Consider the following 19,754-nt stretch of genomic DNA (forward strand, 5'->3'; position numbering starts at 1 on the left):
TAAGACTGTCACTGTAAACAAACTTCCCAGGGAATAAACCCCCATTAATGTAATCATGTTTACTTCTGAATAGACATTGAACAATACTTAGACAAATGCTGACAAGTTCCAAAAATCTTTATAGTTAAGAATACCTCCTGCTCTTCTAATTAGAACCCTACTATATCTGGATTAGAATTTTTTATTTTAATATTGGAAAAGTTAAAGATAATTCAGTTCTCCTACATTTTTCTGTTTAATAAAATAAATTTATATTATTTCATATACATTTTCAAGCATAAAGTAAAAACAATTAATGTTTTGTCCAAGTATTTTATTTCAAGATGCAATAGAAAAACTACGGACAAGATGTCCTATTCTTACCATGACCTGAGGCAAAAACTGAAACAGGACCGGTCTGTACTAGGTAAGAGCTGGCAGTATAGTCCTCATCAGTGTCAGAGTCCTGAACTGGCTGGATAGCACTAGTACTTAGCAACCATCTCTGGTTGTCATGGAGATTTGGAGATGGAGGAGGGGAATGTAAATGTTCAATGACGGATTGACTAGATGAAGAAGATGGCATGGGAGGACCTGAGGAAAAAATATTAAAAAAAAATAGGATAACACACGGGAATAGTTCAGAAATTGTTTACCTTCCGGTAATTATTTTAAAAAATATTTTGATAAATTATAGTTAAGCAAAATTATGATAGCATGTGATGGAAACGTTTAGTTTTCTAAAATTCATTGTGGAAGGGATTATCTTTATTAAATGTTTCATTTCCTAAATAATTAAATGCAGAAATCAGTTGTATCTGTTGCATTTTTTAAAAAAAGTTGGTTACATTTGTTGCATTTCATGTTTCCATCATATTTTAATCCAGTTTAAAAATACTAATTTGGGTATGAATCTTAAGACTTGACGGTCTTGTTCTAGATTCATGGGTTAAACAATTATACAACTAATGTTCATTGCCTTCCCTGTGCATGCAGAGAAAGAAATGGCAGAATGGTTATAGCAAGATTCTCAAGTTTCCACCTATCACTTGCATGCAAATAATGTTTTGCACAACACTTTACAGGGGTTCAGGATGCTGCCCATCAAGTGCTGCAGACTTGTAAGCTGAATGAAAATCTTGAAGAAAAAAGAATTGCCAGGTCACCTGACCTGATCTCTGAAAGTATTATCCTCCAGGAATATCTGTTCACTGATATACTCTGTGAGGTGGTATTGGGGTGTCCAGATTGTGGCAGAAGTGAGACAAAGCTTAGGTATGGATGACAAATTGAGGAGCTAAAACTGTCAGAGAGACTGAAAGATGAGAAGGTGGACCAGGTGTGACTACTTTCATTGCTGAACAAGAAACAAGATCTTTCTGCGATGCAAGGGGGAAAAAAAATGAAGAAAAACTAAAAAAGTGCTTCTTGGGATGGATTTTCTAAAATGATAATTAAGCAACGATTTTGAAAACAAATGCTACATATCAACTCACATAAATCTCTCTTCCTTAAGTTAAAGCCATTATTCCATGTTGTGTACTGCAGAATGATAAAAAATATACTAAGCATCTGTACCCCCCTCCCTTTTTCAGCTAAAGAGTATAATCCTGTTAATTTTCCCAAAGCTAAAGGTACCCAATTTTTTCAACTTTTTTCAACTATTTCCTGATCAGCCTCCCTGCCCTCCTCTGAGCTGTTCTAACTTATCTGAATTATTCTTTGAAACATGCTGGACAGGATTATACCTCATCCTAGAGGTGTGGTTTGTTCAGTGCAAAACAAAATTAATACTTGTGTTTGGAAACTTTATATCTGGGTATATAGCCTTAGAATCAATTTATGAATTTTTACCACTATTACACCAAATCAGATAACTTTTATACCATGCATTTTATTTCTTTTTGTTAAAAGATGAATTTTGTCTCTATTAAATTTTATTTCATTATTTTCAATGTGTTTTTCTAATACATCACTACTGTTGGTATAGTTTCTGTCAAGATATTTTAACCAATTGTTTGCCATCAGCAAACTTGGTAAATATTTCCTTTCCTTATCAAATCAATAGTAAAAATGTGACTGTACAAGGCCTAGAACTGAACATTGTAGCATTCAATGTAATATCAGAGATATAGTCCATGGTGTTAACTAAGTTAACTATCACAGTCACTTAGCATTCTAGAATATTAACCTTTCTGTTTTATATTTGTTGAGGCTGCCTGATGAATCTTTTCTGAAATTATTTATATTGTTTTGGAGTCAATATTCAGGCTGGGTTATATATAGCACTGAGTCAGTCGGTCGAACTTATGGATTAAACTGTGAAGGATCAAAGATAGGATATAGCAACTATCCTGGCTTTCTTGGACTTCTCTGTTTTCAATACCACAAACCACAATATTTCTTCACTAGCTATGGGGGTTGGGCAGTGGTGGGATTCATTTTTTTTTACTATTGGTTCTGTGGGCGTGGCTTGGTGGGTATGGCAGAGGAAGGATACTATAAAATCTTCATTCCCTCCCCACTCCAGGGGAAGGTTACTGCAAAATCCTCATTTCCTCCTGATCAACTGGGACTCGGAAGGCAGAGAATAAATGGGGGCAGTCAAAAGTAGTATTTACTGGTTCTCCGAACTACTCAAAAATTCCACTACCGGTTCTCCAGAATTGATCAGTACCTGCTGAATACCACCTCTGGGTTTGAAGGGGGAACATTGGTCTGTAGTGGTTCTCCTCCTTCCTCTGTGGCAGATTCAACTGTTACTAGGGGGTGAGGGAAAGTTGAGTCCTGTACACCTGCTGTCTGATGCCTAATGTTTTGATCCTTTGCCCTCCTTAACATCTGCTGCGAGAGGCCATCTGATGCCCCATGATGCAGTATGATCACTATGCTAATGATAGTCACCTATCTCTTTGATACTGCCAATCAAGGGGCACTGTCCCAAGTATTGGTTGAATGCCTGAGGTTGTAAAGGCTTAGATGTGGAAAAAATAGTTTCAATTCAATCCTAGCAAAATGTAGTTGCTCTGGGTCTCTGGTCCCCCAAGTTCTAGAGAGCTAATGAGCAATTTGGTGGCCTTCTTGGATTCACGACTCCTGCTTAAGGAACAGGTGGCAGTTATGGCTAGGGGAACCTTTGGTGCAGATTCATCTGCTGCATTAATTATACCCATTCCTGGATTGAAAGATCTGGATCATAGTCACTCATAGTTTCTGGTTGAATTACAGCATTGTGTCTACATGTGCCTACTCTTGAAGACCATGCAGAAATTATAACTGGGGCAGAATACTGAATTGCATGACATTTTAGTTGCTTCACAGTTTGTCCCTGTTATACTGCTGATGCATAAATTGCACTGATTTCCAGTTTCTTTCCAGGTCAATGTCGTAAGTCCAGGTTATTTGCAGGATTGCCTCTCATGGACAGTATCTTCTCATTCCACCAGATCAGATAAATTGGGTATACTCCAGGTCCCTTTCTAAATTTTGCCATTAATCAGAATATAGCATAAAACCTTCTCACTAGTGGCCCATGCCCTTTAGAGCACCATGCCCTGTAAGGCCCCTACTCTTTTAGCTTTCTGGAAAACTTTGATGACATGTACATATGACATATTTAAGTATGCTTCATGCACACATTTATGGAAAGAGCAAGTCTCCAAGATTGTGTTTAAAATTGGCAATCTTTGATTGATAGGGTAAGGAGAAACTGAGTATTGCATAGGACTTTTTCTGTGTTTGTATGCACACAAGACATTTACCCACACACGTACCCTTCTTCCACCTACTCTTACTTTTGGAGGAAAAATCATTTTAAATTCAAGCTTATCTTCCTTTCAGGTAAATATGATACTCTTCTACCATGAAACTGCCAGGTTGCTGGCATTCTTTCTTTTATAACTTTGTAATGAGTGGCTTTTAATTATAAATCCATTTTATATTATAGACCTCCTATATGCTATCCAACCCATGTAACGTGGCATTGGCATTTATCTCTCTGCTGGATACAAGAGCCTTCTGTAGTCAACCTGTGGTGACAGTTATATGTTAATTAAAAGCCTACATGCAAATAGCATTAGTGAAAAGTGTTGTGGCAGATCGCACACAAAGCACTATTATTTGTAACTGCACAGACCTTGTTATCAACTGCTTAATACTGAGCAAACATTGTATTTAGCGTGAATCTCTCCCTCTGGGAAATATGCTAACAAACACTTATTACCTAAGTTAGGATAGTTAGAGATCATTCAATAGTTATTACACAGTTGTTACAATGGAGACTTCTTCAGACAAATGTTAATTATAGGATATGTACTCTGTCATTTTTTAGCATAATGGTTAATGACCAATTAAACCTTGTCAAAAATATACTTAAAAGATTTCAGGTACCTCTGAATTCCAATGAATACAGCTATGACCTTATGTTCGTAGCTTTATCTAAAATACAGATAGCTGTATTTTATATCTAAGATACTGGGAAAATTGCATGTTTACCAATAAGTGTGCAAAGCTATCAATCTTGTGAAAAGAGATAATATGGTCAATATTTGAACTCACAATAGTAGTATTGCTTCCTATGGAACTATGTTCCAAAACCAATACCAGAAAATAAGATACCTTTGCTGCAACTGCATCCTTAGTTCATCCTGAACATGTATACTGAGTTTCTGATTCTTTTATATTCCATTACCAATCCCATAAGAAGATTCTACCTTTCTTTTGCAGTCAGTTCAGTTTCCTTTGAGCATTCTTCCTAAACTCAGATTGTGACTGTGATAGATACTACCAGACCCCATGTATTGAATCTTGTTATTTATTTTTAGTTTTAAACCTTTTCATTTTTTATGTTTTTGTGATTCTTTACTTGGTTTAAAATATATCCAGAAAAAGAACAAGTTTCTATAGTTCCTTGTTACATTAATCAATTACATTCCCTTCAATTGTGCAATGTGCAAATTTCTTAATACATCACTGAATATTTACTGAAAAGGGAAAAAGAAACCAAAAAAGCTAAAGCAATTGTTGACTGAAGCTAACTAAAATAGCCAACTGGAACTTCAAAATTATTTTCTTCACAAATGTTTAAGCCAATTATTTGATCAAATTAGATTAATTAAATGTCATTTTAACAGACTGATGTTTATCTCGAAGTGGAAGGAACAATCAATTCCGTGAACCTTGTTTTGCTAAATATTCTAAAAGAATATATACGTGAAAGGTAAAGAGGAAGTGAACCTGCTGGAGTGACTAATGCTTATTCGTTAGACTAACTTGACATCCCAATTGCTGTTTATAAAAAAGCATAACGAATTGGATAAAAAAGGGTAACAAATTGTTCCGTTTCTAAGAGAAAACCCGCAGAGTTAGACAGAATGGAATAAGAATCTTAAGTTAAACACAAGGAGATGTGTTGGGTTTGCATTTTATTTAATATTTCATGGTGAATGGCATGGGCCAGAAAAAAAATCTCCATAATGTCTTTGTTGACGTTAAGCAATTAAGTATAGAACCAGACAACCTGTTCCCTGTCAGGTCATCATTTCCTTACCTAAAGAGAGAAACAGAATGACTTTGGGTGGACAAAGAGGCAATGGGTCTGGGAACAAATTCCGCTTCCTTCTGGCTAGCCCATTAACTTTCCTTGTGGGAAGCTGGCAGGGAGCTTCAGAATCCTTCCCCTTCCCAATAGCACTTAAGACCCCATAGTGCTTTAAAGCAGTCTCTGAGTGGCTTACAATGTCAGCACATTGCACCCAATAGTTTGGGTCCTCATTTTACCAACCTTTAAAGGATGGAAGAATGAGTCAACCTTGAGCTGATCAGAATGAAACTCCTGGCTGTGGAAAGAATTAGCCTGCAATATGGCATGCTAACTCTTGCACTGCCACAGTTCCTAATTTCGAAAACGAAGATCATGTAACTTCGTTTCAGCAGCAGCAGCAACATAGTAGCACTGAAGCAGGCACAACTTCTTCAAATTCCATTCCCTTGGGACTCATCCGTACCACAATTGGGATACATTTTGTAACTCAGCTCATTTGAGGTACTTTGGCTAAAAATTGTTGCCCTATGATATCCATTTTATTCAAAAGTTCATGACAATGAGAATTTTAGTAGTAAATAGATAAAGAAAATTCTTGCATTAAAAAAATACCTTATGAAACCTAGGCCCTCAATCTTTCCATTCTGAAAGAAGCCAGCTTCTTTTAAAGTTCTCTGACTAATTATTTACAATTGTTTTTGATTAAAACTAAAATAGTTTTTTCTGAGATATTAAGAGAGCATTAGAATTATCCTTCACATTTTTTTCCAAATATGATTTTATATACAGCAATTTCATTCCTGAATTTTCCAAGCTTCTCACTCTAGTGTATTTCTTTTTGGAACATTAGCTACTTTGATTAAGAATGATAAACAAATTATTTGACAATTTATCCTGGAGATTCCACTATTCATCTGTTTACACAAATATTATAGCACAGTGTTATATTTTTTAAAAAAATATTAAAAAATTAAAGATATTAAAGCATGCAAATTAAAAGAGAAAAACAATGTAAACAAGGCACTAACTTAAAAAGCCATGGACAATACTTGCTAATTTATTTTATTTTCAGAAACTATATGCTGTCCTTCAAGTGCATACATAACACTAATAGCAGTAACAGTAGCTAAAATCAATACAATGATGTGAAGGATAATTCTAAGTGGCTAAAGGTTGCTTTTATTTTCCTACAAACTAGCTTTTACTGCTAGCAGGATGCAGCAATACAAATCTCAAATTTATAGGCAGGTTTATAGTAGAGATATATACCAACTTATTTATTTTTTAATGCCAGTTTATTTGTTAAAAATCATTGTGGTTTTTCAGGCTTATGCAGAACCTGACAAAAGTAGATTACCTTGCAGAACAGCAGAGATATACTTTCTTATGTGATACCTGAAGCATTTCTTTCAAACTTTCAAACATTTTTTTAAGGAAACATTTTCCCTCCATAGATTAGGATGGCCCTGGCTCTGTTGATCTTTTGTAAGGCCTTGAAGACCTGGTTATGTGCATGGGGACCAAATGTATTAATAATGTAATATAACAATACAATCTTAAAATTGTATTTGAACTTTTTTTAGTATGTTTTGGTCACAGGGTTTTGGTATTGGTCACATACATTCAAAAGAAACTGCACTTTTGCTTTCATCTGTAGAGGGCAGAGCAGCACATAATCTGCTGTTTTTTTAAAATATTTCAGTGCCCTCTACTAAGAAAGGAGGAAAACTACTGCTATTTCTTCCTGAAGAACAGTTGAAAAGGAAAATCATTATAGTTGGGCCAAAGATCTATTTTTGGAACTTTGAGCTGTTTTAAGATAAATGAACTTTAAGGAAAAATAAAAGGATCAGCTATTCTGATACCGGGTTAGGGGAACATAATGTGCATCTTAAATCTCTAATAGATTCCTGAAACTCCTTTTGCTGATTATCAACTGATGATTCTGTCATATTTGGAACTAGTAAAATATCTGATTAATATTCAGTCCATCATGGCATCTAGAGTAATATGCTCATAAAGTAAAGATATGCAAATATGTGCTAGTGTTTCCCAACTCCAGAGGGCTGTGCTCATCTCTGTTTCAAAGCCGAAGAGCCAGTGCTGTCCGAAGAAGTCTCTGTTGTCATGTGGCTGGCATGACTAAATGCCGAAGGCACACAAAACTCTGTTACCTTCCCACCAAAGGTGGTTCCTATTTTTTCTACTTGCATTTTTACATGCTTTTGAACTGCTGGTTCTGATCGACAACCTCAGCGTCTTAGCCACTGAGCCACCGCATCATATATATGTATACGTATTGTTTAAATTATATAGTACTTCAAAAGTGTATGGTGCAAAAAACATGTAGTCTATTATTAAAATATACTTGCCTATCATAAAAAATATTTCTTAAACACTTTTCAATCTGTAACAAGTCAATTCTCCCATCTCTTTTGTGTAACATTGAAAGAACCATTTTAATACAAAACACACAGGATTTAACCACAAATTGTATACAATAATTGATATAAAAACCTTAGAAATGTGCAAAGTTTGTTAGAAAATATGTAATATTAAATGTATCTTCAAAACAACATATATTGAGAGGGAAAACTCACCTTTCACTGTCAATTACAATGCATTTTTTTAATAAAGTCTAGAATAAGCACACATACCAAAGGTTAAGCATATTCTCCATCCTTTCTGAAGACTAAATATTCTCAACTCATCACAATTTATTCAAACCCATCAGTCTACTCTGTTTTGAGTAATAAGCATTATACAAAGTACAAAGAATAAATAGCAGTGACTAAAACAAATTTAAGGCACAAAATAACAGAAAAAAAGTTTAACTACATCTTTGTATCTATAAAGTACTATACATTATACTTCTCAATATCTTTTTATGGAAAGCTATGTATTGCCTTTATGTATAATCTCTCTTAAGTTTCTCATCGCTTTTATTAAAAAATGTATAAGTACAACTTTCCCAATCTTCTCTTCCTCTCACCTATCCATACTTGACTCTATATTTCTCAAAGATTTATGTAAGCTCTTCTCATTGTTATACACCTAGTTTTTCCTGACATAAGTAATTCTCACATCTATTTTACAGTGTGGACAATATTTACACATAGCACTGAACTAACTACAGATTTTAATAGCTTATCTATGATCAACATCTGATTATAAACAGTAGTGGTCATAGGGTACATAAGGAACAAATAATTCTGTTGATTAATCTTATGAGAAACTTCACTATCAGCTGCTGTTCCTAAAGGCTCTCTATGTTGGTATCTGGGTTCTGCATAAAATAATGCATTATAAATGATAAATAAAAATTTCAAAAGGCACACCAATAGTAGCTGAAGTAAAGGATTAGTTTCAGCACAGGTTTACTATAACGCCTAGCATTCCATTTGCAGTTTTAACTTTATTTGCTGATATAAACATATTTAAAATTGATTATCAGTTGCCACATATATCAGTATTTTCTAACAGGATTGACAAAACACTCAAAAGATTCTGATTCAAGGTATTTGAATCAAATAATTTTATTTGAATTCTGCTATTAGCAAATAGCAGATATAGTGGAGATGTTCAAACATTTAAATCAGTAGTGTTCTGAACTAGAAACGTTAGTTTGAGTCTTAATTTTGAATATTATAAGCTTAATTTAAAATACTCATCATCAGATTTTTTGCAAGTTAAGAACAAAAGTTTAATTATCCACAGTGGGAGAAACAAGGGCTGTTTTTATTTCAACAAAAAAAGAACGCTTGACAAATTCTGTGTTTTGCACCATCAGAACATACAACAGTTGAAAGATTCTAATGAAACATTTCAAATTTATGGCTGATTCAGTCCCAGTTTGGAACAAAATATGTATCACCTTTGCACATAAATGATATACCACATATTATTTTTAATAATACAAATGCACACTCCATAATAAAAAATCAGTTAAAATAGATAAACATTAACTTTGAAAAATATATATTAAAAAATTTAAAGTAAAGATCTTGGTTAGCAATTTTAAATAGTGCTTAGTGCTTCAGCTCGCACCTAATGTTGTCTACCTAATTCATCATTGCTGAGGTAATAGTTTTGGTTTTAGAACATTGGTTTTTGTAAAATTGGGTATCAAATAAAATCTGCTAAACAGTGTCCTAAAAAGTGAATTGGTAAGAAAAGGAGAGGTGAAGACTTTACATAAATTCACTTTCCATATATTTCAACAGCATATGGCCAAAAAGAGGCAGAAGCATATGAAAATGAAGGATAAAAAGCAGGAAGAAATTAAAAAAATAAAGTGCCTTAGTTTAGATATGTTAAGTTTTATGTTGCACAGATTATAGACAAAAAGTTCAGAGAATTTGTGAAATGGCAGCACTGACGTTCTTAATTAGCTCTTGTATATGAGCCTAAAAAATCTATTCTAGAAAAGGTATTTAAATATTGTATTGGAACTTGCTTGAAAGAAAAATGCAGTTCAGAAATATTTAAACAATAAGAGGTAAAACAATCCTTCATGGCTGAATGCTAGGATTAGGCTGAATATACTGACAGGGCTTCGTCTTTCAAAGTAAAACATTTGATTTGATCTGCTCAAAAAAAAAACAAAAAAAAACCAACCCTCAATCTACTCCTCAAATGGGTCTAGTCAGTGTGAAAAGAAAACAAGGGTGTGAGAACGTTTGTCTGACTGGCAAGAGAGGAAAACATCCCAGGAAATGTGTATCAGTAATCTCTAGCAAATGATTTACAATTTTAAAGTAGAGATGCTCATTTATTACATTTCACTGTTAGCAGCATTCCATTATTTACTATATACACCTTGCACAGCTATAAAAAATTGCTGAACTTAACAGTTTACAATTTAATAATCCTTTTTAAAATTTAAGATTCGGGTCACAAAATTGTAGATTTAGTTTAGTTATGAAGTCCATTTCAAAAACATTTGTAATATCCAAACACAGGTTTTAGAATCTATCAGCATATTAAGACAATTTATGACATATAAATAATGTATCAAAAGACCGACATGGACAACCCCTTTAAATTGAAATAAAGAGGTTTACAAGAGCTACTTCCTGGAAATTACAAGTACACTTGAATAAACACCATAAGAACGTTAAATGAAGAAAAGAAAAGAAGAAAACAGAAATTTGAATTTTATTTTTTGCACATAAGAATAGAAGAAAAAATTACTAAAACTGGTTTATCTGATTTTGATTAAATAATTTCCTCTACTTGATTATTCTTCAAGGTTATCTGGATTGGATACTTTTCTTTTGGAAATGTTTAATGATTTTTAATGGATTAGTTCATAATATTTATATTATTATTTTTCATATTTAAATAGGAATAATTTTCTGGTAACTAACTTGTTTTTAATTCCTTAATTGTTAAGAGAAAGGTGATGGAAACTTGGGTATTTTTCTTAATTTTTCCTGTATCTCTGCAAATTAATAAAGAGAACTGAAGATTTGGAGATAAGTTTATAGAAGATGGAGAAGTATAGAATGAAGAGGTATTTTGTTGTACTTTTAAGAGAGAGTGATGATTAGTTAATGTTGAATAAACATGTTGGGGATGAAGTGGGAGGTATTTTTCTCCATATTCTTTTTTCTTTTCCTTTTTTGGGAGGGAGGTTTATGTACTTTCTAAAAAAAATTCTTTTTTATCTGTTTTATTTGTGTTACATAATCCTTAATAATATTATGCAGGAAAAAGAACATATTAAAACAATTTAATAGCAAACATATACATGAGTCTTCCAGGAGTTTCTCTTAATATTAATAATAGAATCCTCTGGGGATCCCTAAAGACAGGGATGTTACTTTTTTGTTGCTTTAATAAATAACTCTCCTCTTTTGCATTTCAAAATCAGAAAGTAAATAAAAATATATATCAATAAAATATTCAAAAATAAATATAAAAGGAATCAAATGTTTTGGAGCATGTTCAAAACCAGACTTAGTATAAACAAACTCATGCAAGAACAAAATATTTGAAAATATGTTCTGCTATTTTTTTAACTTGAAACATAGCCTAATTTCAATCTGATATTGTATTTCTTGTGGAAGTAATTCTTTTGTACTACTCATTTTACACTTTTTTTAGAACAGTTTTATTTTGTAAATTATAGGTAAAAATAGAGACTAGCTTAAAGTCAATTTAAAACAGAGGTATCTTGAAATTTTACTCAGTAATACAAGACCCTAACAGCACTGAAATTGAAAATGCACATACATACAAAGGTAAAGGTTTCCTCTTTCAGTTGTGTCCAATTCTAGTGGGCGGAGCTCATTTCTGTTTTTTAACTGAGGCAGCCAGCATTGTTCAAAGACATTTCCATGGTTGTGTGGCCAGGATGACTATATGCCAAGGCCGACAGAATACTGTTACCTTCTCTATTGGTACCTATTTAGTGGTACCTATTTATGTACTTGCATTTGAATGTTTTTGAACTGCTAGAACTTGTGGCACTTGAATCTCAAACCCGGGCTATCGGCTTTCAAGTGACAAGCTCAGTGTCTTTAATTGCTGAGCAATTTTGCCTCTCATACATACATGCAGATATATTAATATTAAAGTTCTATGAATTTAAGTCCCAGTAAGAAGAAGACTGCAAACTTATTCTTTCTCAAAATAAAAGCTAAAGCTAAACACTTGTTAAAGTATGCTATATTTTAGCCTAGTGTTTTTAGTTTGAATTATAAATGTTTAATTGTTAGCTACTTTGAGATTTTAAAGGAAAGCAGTATAAAAAGTTTGTGTAGTTTGCAAACACAATCATTTCTGTGCATATAATGCATAGTGCACTCACAGAGAGGTGTTACATTTGTGATCTGAAATATTTTCTGTCCTTGAATATATAGTAAAATGCTGCAGTGTCATAATAGGAAATTATTGGTTCACCTACCTCAAACATTGGGAAAACTTGTGCCACTGATTTAAGGAGCACAAGATTGGTCCCTGATGTATATACCATAGTAAATAAAATTTTGTATGGCAAGCTAACCAATATCTTGTACCTTGTCCTGCACAGATATTGCCTAACTTTGGCTAATGCGGTTGTATGCTGACTTCCAGCAATCCTTTGCATTGTTTTACTTCTCTGATTTAGTTTCTATGTCCACTTAGGAGGATTGGGGTTTAATGTTATTTTCCACTGGTGACATTTTTAAACTCAACTGCACTACATCATGGAATTCCTTTGATAGATCTGTTAATTGAATGTGAGAAGAACTATGTCAGCAATTCCCAAAACAGAGCAGCAAATAACTGGTTAGAAGTTATAACAAGTGAGGCAACCAATCTAGCTGTACCAAGTTTGTATCACATAGCTATGACATTTCGGCATTATCCCATGAGCATCGAGTAACCACAGCAGAAAATGAAGGTAGGGGTATGCATGGGTGAGAAACTCCATAGACACCTAGGGATATGCAGCTGCTCTGATTACATCATTGAATAATTTCATGTATTTGCAAGTAAAATTATTAGCAAGGTATGGTCAGATTTCACAGTTTTCCAGGCAAGTGGCTCACCAAGACATGGAAAATTATTTTTGGTTCCTTTTATCTTATAGAAGAGCAAAAAATCAGTAGGAAAAGGGACTTTGTGGATTCAATTGTATTTGTAGAGAGCCAATTTATCTCAAAATTATTTGTATTTCATTAGAATGAAATATTTTATCTCCATTGTTAATACTACTTAGCAGCTTTGGTTAAATCTCTACCATACTCTACTTCAGCCCATATCTTTCTCTATTTTGATATGTTATGTTCAATTTCTGAAAATTTGAAACTGCTCCATATTTATAGATAAACTTCATACGAACAATTTCCATATGTAAGGTTTATACTACATTATTTTCTAAAAATACATATTCATATGTTAAATTTTAATAAAATTTGCAGAACATGAACTAAGACCATGAATAACTTTACAACTAACAGAGAATATTGAAGACAAAATAATTTGTAATTAAATCAACAAAGTATAATTATACTAAGAGTATGAGAGCATGTGACAGCAGATTAATACATAAAAAGACAAAACAGTTAGGATATTGCAGTTCTCAAACCTACCTGCTTATTTTGATACTCTTATTTTGTATAATCAAAATATTAGTCAGTACACTATAAACATTATTTTATAATGCATGCTTTGCTACTTGTCCCAGATAAAGCAGACTGTTGTTTTTCAAGTGAAAACTCATAAAAGAGACTCAGCAGGAAGTACACTTGGGAAGAAAAAACCTTCAGCCGTGGAATGGCATTATTTTAATGAAGTCAGAACATAGAAAACAATACTAAATAGGTGATATTTATGAATAAGGTTTTAATGACTACACAAGCAGAAATCCATCAAATAACAATTCTCTGTAGAAAAAAGAATTATCTGTTTTTCTTAATAAAGTATCAAATTATCAGTGTCACATTTATAACAACATAGCATATTACAGCTAAAATTAGGTCACACAAAAATGTAAAGAATTCATGTTGCTGAATACATACAGTTAATATGTTTCTATGTGTTTATAAAAGAGTAAGGAATAGAAAACTACATCAAAGTAAACACATTTTTTTCAATAGATTAAATAGGCAGGGCTAATTCATTACATTTATAGTAATGTTAAGTTGTGCTGCTTAAGCTGTAATATTAAACTATTTTCAGCAATTGAACAAAGAACACTGAAATTCATTCCTTAAAAGGGCTTGACATATACAGATTAAAACTTTAATCTCATCCTGTCATTAGAAAATGCTGAATAAATGAACTTTTAGAAAAGTCCATTATAACTGGGTTACTCATTACAGATCTCATTATAAGCTATCTTTATAATGTACACCTGACAATATCATGTAAATGCTGAGCTTTAAAGGTCAACTTAACTAACAGACCAATTCTACAGTTTGTAGCAAAGGGTGAACTTTTTTTATTTGGATGCTTAAGCAGCTAACCCTTGAGTTTAATGTAATTAGGCAAGGGATATTCAATTTACAGTATCCACATGTAATGATAATTACATTGGTCCCAAAAAGCGGTGGGTAAGCATAAGAAACCTTTGTAATTACATCCTGTTTTCAAAATGACTTTAGTGCTGTGAACTTGAAGCATTTCAGCAAATGAAGGCCAATGCACATAAAATGAAAACTACAGAGGGTTTAAGAGCAACACTGTTTAACATAATGAACAGTATTATCAGGGGGAGATCACAGAATGGGTTTTATAATTTACCCGGACAACTCATACTATCTCTTTTTCCCTCACAAATATCAATTTAAAAATATAAAGGACAGCTTCCTCCACTTTTCCTTCACAAATGCCTTAGTGTTCATGGATATCCTTTTCTGTGAAAATTATGTTAAATTATCTCAATCAATTGTTTCTGATGTTGTTTTCTTCAAATTAAAAAAAGCAAAAAGCAGAGAGCTTTTTGCATGGAAGATTATCTTTGACAGGATTCCAGGAGAACCAAGCTAAAAGATATAGTAATATCAATGTTCCTAGCAGTTGCAGTAATCATTGCCTAGAAAAATATTACATCATAAAAGGCATGACTCTAATTTCAAAGCATGAATGAAGTATTATCAAATTAGTCACGAAGTTTTTTACTTAAAAATGGATAGGAAAAAGTTGTTAAAATCTATTAATAAGGTAGCTGTGACCAGGTTTCTTCAATGATTTAGTGAAGAGTTGATACATGAGGAAGAAGTAATTAATTAGGAGTAAAAATTAAATATATTTTAAATATAGGGTTAAATACTGCAAGTTAGAAAAAGTGAGTTGTGGAAAGGTTGTATTAGGAAAGTGTGCAATTTGCAAAAAAGTGGGCACTTGTAGTAACTGATCAAATATTTTTTTCATTACAGTTCTGGGTGATAGTGGATTCTTGTAGGAAATAATTTCTTTGCAAGTACCATAACCAAAGAAGACAGATACAATTCCAATCTCTTGCACAAGCTACTAAATAACCCAGTTAATTCAACCCTTGGTTGAAGTGGTTAGAAAGAGGGATGGAGTTTGATATTGGAAAGCCTTTTTCAGGTAGGATCGGGGACTAAAGATAATGGACCTTAGGGGACAGATAAAATAAAGGATAAAGACTGATGTAGTAACAGACAGAACATGTGGAGGGAGAACATGGGCCACTCTCAGGGAAACAGAAATTGGATATCTGAGATCAATTATACTTCAGGCCTTCAGGCCTCCATGTGAGAGCCAAATTCTTGCAGAGGTCAGTCTTTGGTGGCGGCAACTGCTGTTTGCCAGTCCTCATGGTAATAAACCACTCTATATCCTTTATCAGATTATGGATATCTAAGGACAGACCTGGCTGGTATTACTGAATCCTGTTATGGTTGAGGAAAGAGGTGTTCTCTTCTCAGTATTAGCTCCAACCCCAGAATATATGAAGTGGAGTGGCAACAATGATACAGGAAGACCTGCAAGTATTTAAAGGTAAAGTTCTGCAGATAGCTAGCTGTGTGTGAGCCTTGCTTTTAAGTTGGGTTCAAAAGACAAATGGGGAATGCTGCTTTTCTACTACCTCCTTTCTGTACAGCAGCATCCTCCCAAACTGCTTGGCCTCAGTGTGACTTCAACTTGTCTTCCTTGAAACTGGGATTGGAGGGATTTGGGAAATTCATGGTTACCATACAACTAAGAGTTACCATACAACTAAGAGAACTAAAATGGTTGCAAGGCTCCGTCCGCTCTAAATCTTTCCGACGAAATTCAGAGAAAACCGCGAGTAACAACACTAATTTACAATATGAGAGGCTCGTCTGGGGAGCTGAAGACCCAGGGAGCCCGAAAAGATCAACGAACGGTAGGGGCTACCTCTTTGGGGATAGCCCCGGACCGCAAAGGCTCCGGCGTCTCCAACGGCTTCCATGCTGGTCGGGCCACTCGGCAGCGCGGAGGAGGGGAACTTTGGCTTGGAAACGGCGGCGGCGCTCTTCGGCGGCTCCGTCGCTTATTCCACCCTCTGGCTTTGCCTGTTTGCGACGGGAGCGCCCTACGATCGTGGGATTACCCCCAGGACCATCTCTGGGCCGTTTGGACGCTGCAGCCGTGGACCACGGGGTTTTTGGCGGTTCTAGCGGTCTCCGGGCTGCCTTGCTTACATCAGCTGTTCGGCGGCGAGGAGAGGAACTCCAGCTCGGTGGCGGCGGTGTCGTTCTTTGGCGGCCCTATTGCCTGCCCCACCTCTTTACTCTGCCTGCCTGCAGTGAAAACGAGGAACTATCTGCCTGCAGTGAAATCGAGGAACTGGGGAGACCACCCTTGGACCTGGCAGACCTGGATGATCCCATTGGCTTTAGAGATTCCGGAGGTTCTCGGGCTGCCTTGGCCATTTTACGCTGAGGGAGCAAGCTCCATCCTGAGAACAGCGACGGTGTCTCTTGGTAATTACAACGCCTGTTCCACCTTTTTATTCCATCTACTTTCAGTGGCGTGCCTCTGTGGATCCCTTGGAGTGGTTTTATTCCCAGAAGGAAGACTCTGGACCTGGGCTGCGGGTGGACAGATGATGGCAGCACTGTGTGTCCGCTCTGAACCCCCACAGGACCCTCTGACCAACAAAGTTATAGAAAAAGAGGAGGGTTATAAGACACTTCCCCATATATTCTTTTTGAACTATAACTGGCCCCCAGCCACTTCAACTCTGAACATTAAGAGCCAATCTCTGCCATCTGAACTCGCACCTTAAAATTTTAATCAATTGCGCAATTTTTAATTTCCTTCTTTTCTCTCATCTTTTTCTTCTTTCTTTGCATGGGATATGTATGAGATATGTATGAGATGAATGAATGTCCCACTTTTATTATTATATTGTTGTAAATTTTTTGTGTTTTAAATCTTGACGTGGGGATTGTTTGGGGGAGTGCATGGGTATGTATGATTCGGAGGACCTGCCGGGAGATGTGGGGGCCATGGGGGTGGTTGGGGGGACCAGAGACACGGGAGAGGGTCGGGGTATTACGGTCGTAACAGGGAGGGGCAGATACGGCGGGGACTTTAGGGCAGGCCATTACCGGGGAAGGAGGGTTCGCTATATTACAGAGATCCCTCCTTCCGGCCCTTTAAGTCCCACTCCGAGACCAGATGGCGCAAGTAGTCAGGACCCTGGTCTCAGGCTGTTGTCGCTAAATGCCAGGTCTGTAGTACATAAAGCTCCTCTCGTCCGGGACTTAATTTTAGACGAGAGGGCAGACCTGGCATGTATTACTGAAACCTGGCTGGGCCCAGAGGGAGGAGTCCCCCTTGTAGAGCTGTGCCCAGAAGGATTTCAGGTGCTACATCAGCCGAGAGCCCAGGGAAGGGGTGGGGGTGTGGCCATTGTTATCCGGGAGTCGTTAGTTCCTCGTAGGGTCCCTGCTCCGGAGCTTGTCGGGTGTGAGTCTCTGCTGATAAAGTTGGACCTTAAGGGTCAAGTGGGCTTGCTGTTAACGTACCTGCCTCCCAACAGCGTTGCAGCAGCCCTCCCCTCGCTCCTCGAGTCAGTAGCCGAGCTGGCAGTTGAGTTCCCTAGGTTGATGGTCCTGGGGGACTTTAATTTGCCATCGCTCGGTGAAAACTCTGATGGGGCGCAGGAGTTCATGGCTTCCATGACAGCCATGGGCTTGACCCAAGTAATTCAGGGCCCAACCCATTCGGCGGGGCACATGCTCGACCTCGTATTTCTCTCGGAGCAGTGGATTTGTGATCTTGGTCTGAGGGGTAATGACATCATACTCCTGTCGTGGTCAGACCACTGCCTACTGAGGCTCGACTTCCGGAGACCAAACCCCCACTGTAGGGAGGAGGAACCGACCAGGTGGTTCCGCCCCAGGCGACTTATGGAACCGTTAAGGTTCCAGACGGAGCTTGGGGTTATTCCTGACACTTTCGCCCACAGTCCGGTAGAGACTCTGGTTGCTGCTTGGCACTCAGCAGCATCGGAGGCTCTCGACCGGATTGCGCCACTGCGGCCCCTCCGAGGCAGCGGATCCCGGAGACCTCCTTGGTTCACCGAGGAACTCCGGGAGATGAAGCGCCGGAGGAGACGCCTAGAGCACCGATGGAGGTCCGATAAGTCCGAATCGAGCCGAGCAATGGTAACCACCTGCACCAAGGAATACACCAGGGCACTTAGGGCAGCTAAAAGATCCCACATAGCCACCTTGGTTGCGTCCGCTGAGTCCCACCCAGCCGCCCTGTTTAGGATAACCCGCTCCCTACTGAATAAAAGGGAAGCGGGGGAACCCTTGCAGGGCAGAGCTGAGGATTATGCCCAATTCTTAGCGGACAAAATTGCTCGGTTTCGGTCGGACTTGGACTCCTCCCCCGCAGTTCCAGCCGAGGCACAGGAGGATCAGGTAGAACATCTCTGGGTTGAGTTTCAGGATGTTACCCCCGGGGATGTGGACAAGGCCATGAGGGCTGTAAGTGCCTCCACCTGTGTACTGGATCCGTGTCCCTCATGGCTGGTTACTAACAGCAGTGAGGTGACACGAGGCTGGATCCAGGCGGTTGTTACCGCCTCTCTCCGGGAGGGGAACTTCCCCGCCTCACTGAAAGCGGCGGTGGTGAGACCCCTCCTAAAGAAACCATCTCTGGATCCAGCTGTTCTTAATAACTATCGCCCAGTCTCCAACCTTCCCTTCCTTGGGAAGGTTGTTGAGAAGGTGGTGGCCTTCCAGCTCCAACGGTCCTTGGAGGAAGCAAACTATCTTGACCCCTTCCAGTCAGGCTTCAGACCCGGTTACAGCACTGAAACCGCTTTGGTCGCATTGACCGATGATCTCTGGAGAGCCAGAGATGGAGGACATTCCTCCATCCTGGTCCTCCTAGACCTCTCAGCGGCTTTCGATACCATCGACCATGGTATCCTTCTGCGACGACTGCGGGAGGTGGAAGTGGGAGGCACCGTGTTGCGGTGGTTCTCTTCCTACCTCTCGGACAGGTCGCAGTCGGTGTTAGTGGGGGGGCAGAGATCGTCCCCTAGGCCCCTAACATATGGGGTGCCTCAGGGCTCGGTCTTATCCCCCCTACTATTCAACATCTACATGAAACCGCTGGGAGAGATCATCCGCAGGCACGGGATCAGATACCATCAATATGCGGACGATACTCAACTGTATCTGTCCGCCCCGTGCCAACTCAATGAAGCGGCTGACGTGATGAACCGAGGCCTCGAAGCCGTTATGGACTGGATGAGGGTTAACAAGCTTGTACTCAACCCAGAAAA

At 37.3% G+C, this 19,754-nt stretch overlaps 1 protein-coding gene across 4 annotated transcripts in view; it reads right to left on the minus strand.

The window, feature by feature from the left end:
* The window catches only part of TENM3 (teneurin transmembrane protein 3), a 360,542-nt gene that overhangs the window by 205,981 nt on the left and 134,807 nt on the right, over positions 1–19,754 (minus strand). For 3 of the 4 annotated variants that reach the window (XM_032223765.1, XM_032223764.1, XM_032223763.1), the window contains exon 2: positions 364–573. The exons of the other annotated variant lie outside the window; for it this stretch is intronic. In XM_032223765.1, coding sequence (XP_032079656.1) covers positions 364–565 — 202 coding nt within the window. In that variant the 5' untranslated portion in view covers positions 566–573. The remainder of the gene's footprint in view (positions 1–363; positions 574–19,754) is intronic. 4 annotated transcript variants of the gene reach the window in all.

Source organism: Thamnophis elegans, chromosome 9 (genome assembly GCF_009769535.1).
Source record: "Thamnophis elegans isolate rThaEle1 chromosome 9, rThaEle1.pri, whole genome shotgun sequence".
NCBI lineage: Eukaryota > Metazoa > Chordata > Lepidosauria > Squamata > Colubridae > Thamnophis > Thamnophis elegans.